The sequence below is a fragment of the Elephantulus edwardii genome, unplaced genomic scaffold, assembly GCF_000299155.1.
Source record: "Elephantulus edwardii isolate Elephantulus edwardi_28Jun2011 unplaced genomic scaffold, EleEdw1.0 scaffold00033, whole genome shotgun sequence".
Classification (NCBI taxonomy): Eukaryota; Metazoa; Chordata; class Mammalia; order Macroscelidea; family Macroscelididae; genus Elephantulus; species Elephantulus edwardii.
In genome coordinates this window covers 5,756,258-5,764,317 of record NW_006399783.1, presented here as the reverse complement: position 1 = coordinate 5,764,317, position 8,060 = coordinate 5,756,258, and the positions used below count along the sequence as shown (strand labels likewise).

At 39.6% G+C, this 8,060-nt stretch overlaps 1 protein-coding gene across 2 annotated transcripts in view; it reads right to left on the bottom strand.

Annotated features, from left to right (window-relative positions):
* Positions 1–8,060, bottom strand: part of TENM2 (teneurin transmembrane protein 2) — a 1,365,940-nt gene that overhangs the window by 248,333 nt on the left and 1,109,547 nt on the right. For both annotated transcript variants that reach the window (XM_006884325.1, XM_006884326.1), the window contains exon 8: positions 1,511–1,706. In XM_006884325.1, the coding sequence (XP_006884387.1) occupies positions 1,511–1,706 (196 nt within the window). The remainder of the gene's footprint in view (positions 1–1,510; positions 1,707–8,060) is intronic.

Genomic DNA, 8,060 nt, shown 5'->3' with positions numbered 1-8,060 from the left:
AATTAATAAAATATAATTATAGAAAAAAAAAGAAAGAAAAAAAAAGTTCCTAACTTGCCACATTCTCTCCAACATTTATTACTTGCTGTTCTGTCAAACTTTGCCACTACTACTGGAGTGAGATGGTATCTCATTGTGGTTTTGATTTGCATCTCTCTTATTGCCAGTGATTTTGAACATTTCTTCATGTGTCTGTTTGCCATCTGAATATCTTCCTCTGTGAAAATTCTTTCCATGTCTTTTGCCCACTTTGTAATTGTGTCATCAATCTGTTTCTTTTGGAGGCCCTGGAGGAGTCTATAAACTTTTGATATAAGACTTATGTCTGAAATGGCATTGCCAAATGTTTTTTCCCAATCAGTAGGTTTTCTTTTTTACTCTGCTAAAAAATGTTTTTGATGTGCACAGGGATTTAATCTTTCGAAGGTCCCATTCATCAATTTTATTCTCTTCAGATTGAGCATTTCTGTCTGTATTCGGCAGTCTCTTTATACTCCTTATTTATTTTTTAAATGGAACTTTCTGTGTTTTTAAAGAGAGATTGTGAGCCAGAGTAAATAATCATTTACAATATTTTTCTGCCCTACTCTGGTGGTCCATTGGTAAGAAGCTGTGCTGCAATCCCAGAGGCTCACAGTTCGTGTCTGCCAGCTACTCTGCAGAAGGATGGGCGATCTCTTCCTACACAATGTGTTGTCTCTGAAAACCCACTGAAGGGTCAGCATGAGTCAGTTCCAGCTCAATGGCACACAACCACAATGACTTTGTGCTTAGTGCTTTATAGACTTTGTATCATTTAAATCTACACTAAGTCTATGTGGGGAGTCTATTAAGTAGATTATAACACAAACTGGACAAGGCTTAGAAAAGTCCAGTGATTTGATTAAGCCATGTGGCAGTCAGATCAAAGCTCTTAAGTGTGTATAAAACCTCAGGATGAACAGTGGCTCCTTCGTAACGTAGGTGAATCCCCATTTTAACCAGAGCTAGTCTGCAGTTAGGTGCCCTCCTAACTCAAAGACTTCTAGTCTCTGGCGATTTAAATCCAATAGCAGCTCCATGGAAGAAATAGGGGCACTCCACTCCCATTGTGATTAACAACCTCAAAAACCCAATGGAAGACCATACTCCAGAGTACTGAGTTTGTTTTTTGAGGATTTTAAAAAAAATTTTTGTAGGGGTGCTCCTGGGTGGCACAAATAGCTGAGCACTCTGTTACTAACTGAAGGGTTGGTGGTTCTAAAAAATCATCTCTGAAGAAGCCTTGATGATCTGCCAAAGGTGACACTCATGAAAATCCCATGGGACACAGTTCTACCCTGACACATGAGGGCTTACCAGGAGTTGAGTCAACATGATGGAAGCTAGATGATCAACTGTGAGGCCTAAACTAAGAATTCTGGTTGGTTTCATACATAAACAGAAACAACCTTAGATGTAGTCTTTTAGAGAGGCCCAAGTATTTCTATCATTTCTTTCATGGAACATGCATCCCCAGCTCTGGACCTACCTAAGACAACAGTGTTGAAAGAAACCATCTCCTTGTCTTTGCCATCATTGTAGAAAGCCAGGTGCCACAGGCCCACATCCAAGTACTGCACAAACACTGCTTCATTTTGAACCAAAGTCTGAATGCTGCGACGCTCACGGGGTGACTCGACCACACTCCACTTCTCCTTCCCATCCAGGCGCTCCATGAAGTCATACTAGAAGAGAGAAAGCCACGTGTGAGACAACACAGTTGACCAGTTCCCCTGATGAGCACTCCCTTTCTTTCCTTCCCTATTATTTATCTAAGCATATATTCTTGTCATTTTACTCTGAGCCCATCAAGCAAAATACAAATCATAGCAATTATAAACACATAACAACAGCAATTATTTATCATGTTTGTAATTAATGCCACAGATAATGTTCCATAGGTCATGATTCTTATATGCAATCACAGAATTGAAAAATACCTGCTAAAATCCAAAGTTTTGGGAAATTTGTTACTGTTTTGTAGGTTTGCTGAAAACTCATGTGTGGCACAAACTGGCCTGACCCATGGTGAGGTTCTGTAGCAATTCATTTTGTTCTAGAAATATTACTGTGTTTGAATATTGGGTTTTGTTCTTGTCCTACTGTGGTGTTATAAATATACGCTAAATACCTGTCTAAAGAGGGGAAGATGCGCCATAAAGGTACAGGACCATGAGCATCTCTCTAAAAGGGCCAGAGGGACTGCGAATAGCACAGTCTCTCACTGCCCCAGAGCAGAAAGGAGATAAAGAGTTTACACACCAGCCCCTTCGTGACTGTAGAGCCCCAACAATAGCAAGACCTTTTAGCTAACACCACGATATCCATGATTAATTTTTCTATAATTCCCTAAACTTTAAAATATATAGCTTACCATAGTTGTTTCATATAAGGAATTATGAACCTGTAATATCAACTATTGTGTACTGAGGCAGGGTTCATGTTGGCTGTTCACAGGGCTACAATGAATGGCACCTAACACCACCACCATCACTTCCACCATGTATTGATCATTTATTAGGGTAAAGTATAGTGGAGTGTTTAACAATTAAGGCTGTGAAGCCAGGCTGCCTGGAAGAGAAGTCTGCTGTGGCCTCTAGTAGCTACTTGGGTCAGTGTCTTCTTGTTTGGTACCACTGACTTGACTCCAACTCATAGTGACTTTATGCACAACGGAACAAGACTCTGCCCAAATCTGCACCTTCGCAATCCCTACTCTGCTTAAGGCCATTTGTTACAGCCACTGTGCCTACCCAGCTGTGTGAGAGTTTTCCTCATTTATTGAAACTAGGAAAAGAATAGTACCTGCAGTACAAAGTTGTTGTGAAGATTGTGAGCATCTTTTTAAAAGCTAAAAGAAGGTTTACATACAGAGACAATCACTCTAGTATGGTTACCAAGGAAGGGAGAGGGTAGGAAACTAATTAATTGATAGTAACTGTTTAATAAAATGTGTGAGTGGAAAGACAATATGGAACGAATGCGTGATCAGACATTGAGTGGACTGTAATTGATGCTATGAAGTATGACTGATAGATTGAAAAGAACAACATGCTTTGTAAACTTTCACCCAAATAACAGTAAAAAAGAGCATATTTAAGGGAGCTCTGGTGGCCTAGTGGCAAGAGGCTGCACTGCAATCCCAGAGGTACGCAGTTCAAATCCACCAGATGCTCTGCTGGAGAAGGAGGGGGCAATCTCCTCCTGTACCAGTCAGATCTGATTTGACGGTACATGTAACAATAATACAATAAAAAAAAAAGAGCATCTTTAGAGCAGTGTCTGGCAGAGCATAAGTAGTAAACCCATTTTGGCTATTATTATTATCTATATCATTTCCCAATGTATTGGATAAGGAAACTGAGGTTCAGAGAAATCAAGAAACGTTTCCAAAGTCACACAGCTCCTAAGAGACAAATCAAGAATTTGTATATAGAACAAGTCAGCTATAGAGTTAATGCCCTTTGAGTTCTTGACCTCAGATAAACCAAGAATGAACTGGAGTGACTAGAATGGACAGATACATACAGCAATTGTGATCCAGGAGGGGCTGTTTCTAGAGAACAAGCAAAATGCTGTGATAGGCAAGAAGAAGCTTCCAAAGATCCTTGAACAATGATTGATATGATGAAAGGAATGGCAAAAGAGTTGTAACAAAATGATATCTGTCTTTACTCATTCTGGAGTGAGCTCTGGTAGCTGACTGGTAATGAGCTGTGCTGTCTACCGAAAGGCACAATGTGGTTTGGATCCACCAGCTGCACCAAGGAAGAAAGATGGGGAATCTCATGCAATTTGTTGTTGTTAGGTGCCATTGAGTGGAGTACAACTCATAATGACCCTCTGAGCAACAGATCTGAATCCTGTCCTATCTTGTGCCATCCTCACACTTCCTGACACATTGAGCCCACTGCAGCAGTCACTGTGTCAGTTCATCTGGTTGAGGGCTTTCTTCTCATCTGCTGACACTCCACCTTCCCAAGCATGATGTCTCTCTCCAAGAAAAAGCTTCTCCCAGCAACATGCCTGAAGTGTGTGAGATGAAGCTTTATCATTGTTGCCTCCAAGGAACTCTCTGGCTGTACTTTCTCTAAGACATATTTGTTTGGGGGCTTGTATGTTAGTACATGGGATATTCAACACTCTTCTCCAACGCCACAGCTCAAAGGCATCAATTCTTCTGTCATCCTTATTCACTGTCCAGCTCTCAGATACATAGCAAGTAATTGGAAAAATCATGGTCTGGTTTCCTCAAAAAGTTAAACATAGATATTCTATATGACCCAGTCATTCCTATTTGGAATATACCCCAGGGAAATTAGATTTGAGATACAAATGGAGATTTTTACACCAATGTTCATAGCAGATGTATTCACCATCGCAAGAACATTGAGACTGCCCAAGTTTTCAACCACAAATGAATGGATTGAGGTCAATCTGTGGTACATTGACACAATGGAATATAATGCAGCACTTAGGAGTATCGATTTCGAAAAATACAACATAACTTGAGAGAGACTGGAGAACATCATGCTGAGTGATCTAGTTCAGTTTCATAAGGACAAATACTTCATAAGACGAACATTATAAAAATGTAAAAAAAATTTATGTCGTAAAAATGTAAAAAACAATAATTAGTAAAACATGTATGGGAATCCAAAGAAGAAAGGGATGGAAGCAGAGAGGTGAAGATACATAGGGGTGAAACCACAGGTTTCATAGTCTGGTGGGTGGAGGGAGAGGCTGGAGGAAATGGGAAGGATCAGGGTGAAAAGACAGGATAATGGTGGGAAGGGTCCAATGGTGATTGATTTTATAAAACATAATGCATGGGAATGATTGTATGAAACACAATATGAATGAAGAATAGTGTGAAACACAATGTATACAAACTTTGTAAGCAAAAAAACATAAAATAAAACTTTTTTAAAAAACCACAGCCTGAATCAGATGCACCTTAGTCTTCAAACCGACATCATTACTCCTCAGGAATTTGGCAAAGTTTCTGTCAGGAGACTTTCTCAGTGCAACATATCTCCTGATTTCCTGATGGCTAGTGCCAAGAGTGTTGTTTGTGGACTCAAATAAGATGAAACTATTGATAACGTCAATCTTTTTTTTCGCATATATCTTGGTGTTGCCTATCAGTCTAGTGGTAAGAATTTTGACATTAAAGTGCAATCCATATTGAAGACTGTATTCTTCAATCTTTGGCAACAAGTGCTTCAAGTCCTCTTCACTTTCCGCGACCAAGGCAGTATCATCAGCGTAATGCAGGTTATTGATTAGTCTTTCTCTGAACTTGATGCCATATTCTTCTTCATAGAGTACAGTTTCTCAAATAATTTGTTCAGCATATAGATTAGAATAGGTATCAAGAGAGGATACAAACCTGATACATTACTTTCTTAATTTTAAAACATGTAGTGTTCTTTGCTCTGTTTGCACAACAGTCTCTTGATCTAGGTATAGGTTTTGCATGAGCATAATTAAGTGTTCTAGGATTCCTGGTCTTCTCCATATTAGCCAAAACTTGTTAGGATCTACATAGTCAAATTCCTTTGCACAGCCAACAAAGCATACATCGACATTCTTCTGTTATTGTTTGTATTCAGTCAGGATGCATCTGACATTGGCAATAATATCCCTGGTGCCACAGCCTCTTCTAAATCCCACTTGAACTTCTGGCTGTTCCCTATCTATGTACTGTTCTAGCCATTGTTGAATGAACTTCAGTAGTATGAATTTCAGTGCTGCATGTCACATTGATGAAATTGTTCAGCAGTTTCCACATTCTATTTCATCACCTTTATTGGGAATGGGAACAAATATGGATCTATTTCAATCAGTTGTCCAGACAGCTGTCCTCTGAATTTCCTGACATAGACTGGTGAGTGTATCCATGGATGTATCTGTTAGTTGAAACATACCAATTGTTATCCCATCAATTCCTGAGGCCTTATTTTTTACCAATGCCTTCAGGGCAGCTTCAACTTCTTTATTAATACTGGCTCTTGTTCATATGGTACTTCATGAAGATTCTCATTGTCAGTCAATTCTTTTTGGTGCCTCCATCTTATTTTGATGCTTCCTGGGTCATTCAACATGTTGTCTATCTTGTTGTTGTTGTTATGTGCCATCAAGTTACCAGTGACCCATAGCCGCTGAACCCTGTCCTACCCTGAGGCAATCTCAACTGATTCTGACACACCTACCTCCATTACCCCAGTTATTGTGTCAGTCCATCCATCACATCTGGAGTCTTCCTTTCCTGTATTCTTCCTCCGCTATTCCAATCATGATGTCCTTCTCCAAGAACTGGTCTCTCCTGGCCACACGCCCAAAGTATGTGAGATAGAGCTTCAAAATCCTTTCCTCTAAGGAGAAAAACTTGGTTTCACCCTCTCCAAGACAGACTTGTTTGATCTCTTGGCAGTCCATGGTTTGTTCATGATTCTTTTCCAGCAACACAACTCAAAGGCATCAGTTCTTCTTCTATCATTCTTAGTCATTATCTAGCTCTCTGATGCATAAAAAGTAATTGTGAAGACCATGGCCTGGATTAGGTGCACCTTAGTCTCTAGACATCATTGTTCTTTAGCACTTTGGCAAAGTCCCTAACAGCAGACTTCTCCAATGCAATTTGTCTCTTGATTTCTTGGCTGCTGGTGTCAAGAGTGTTGATTGTGGATCTGAGAAAACGAAAATTGTTAACAGCCTCAATCTCTTCTCCATCTATTGTGGTGCTGCCAATTGGGCCAGTGGTGAGAATCTATCTTCTTGATGTTGAGCCTTAAACCATATTGAAGACTGCAGTTCTTGACCTTCTGCAGCAAACTCTTCAGGTCCTCTGCAGTTTTGGCGAGCAAGGTATATAATGTAGGTTGTTGATGAGTCTTCTTCCAATCCTGATGCCACATTCCTCCTCAAAGAAAGTCCAGCCTCCTGAACGATTTGTTCTGCATATAGATTGAAAAAGTATGGAGACAGGACGCATCCCTGACATTTCTTTCCTGATTTCTGAAGCATGCATTGTTTCCTTGCTCTGTTCTGAGGATTGCTTCCTGGTACAGGTTTTGCATGAATACAATCAAATGTTCTGAAATTTCCATTCTTCTCAAGGTTAGGTGCAGTTTGTTGTGATCCACACAGTCAAATGCTTTTGTGACTTGAGGCTTAAATGTGTTTTTCAGTTCTCTCAGCTTGAAAAATGCAGAGTGATATGCAGATGCAATTTACTGTCTTTTAAAACCCAGTGGAGGGTAAGTTATGAGCCAGTTCTGACTTGACAATGTGTAACAACAATAATCACAGTCCATTCTGGAGTTTATTTCTTCACTTAGGTTCTATTTCTTTGATGTATGAAAGCTTTGAATTCTGAGGAAATCCAGTTCAACCATTTTTCACTTACTGCTTGTTCTTTTGATGTTATATTTAAGAATAAATTGTCAAAAACAAGATCTTGAAGCTTTATCCTTGTTTTCTTCTAAGAGTTTTATGGCTTCAGAAAATTATATGTTGAGGAATAAGTCTGCAATCAAGTTGTGAAATGCCTTTGAAGAGAATGAATGGAAACAGGAAGACCTTTAGGGAATGCGAGGCCAATAGGGATCTTGGTAAGGATAATGAACAAAGAGGGGACAACTTTGAGGGCTCTTCCTAAGGAGGTCAGGGTAGTACTTGACCAAAGGCTAGACAGAAAGAACCATGGAGAAGACAAAGAGAACACAACACAAGTCTTGCCCATTTGTTGACAATATCGGTCACTCTCCGGTGGAATGAGACTAATCTTGGGAATTCTTTCTGTAAAACTAACTAGAGAAGCCATTTGCAGTATAGTTTCCAGAGAATGTACAGAGTGTAGATGAGTAATACAATTATAGGATTAAGATCTCTTTGTCTTAGCAATAGCAATAACACAAGAGAAGGGAATAAAAGGTATCCAAATAGGCAAAGAGGAGGTAAAATTATCCCTCTATGCTGATGACATGATAGTATACTTAAAAAACCCTAAAGACTCAGCAAGAAAACTATTGGAC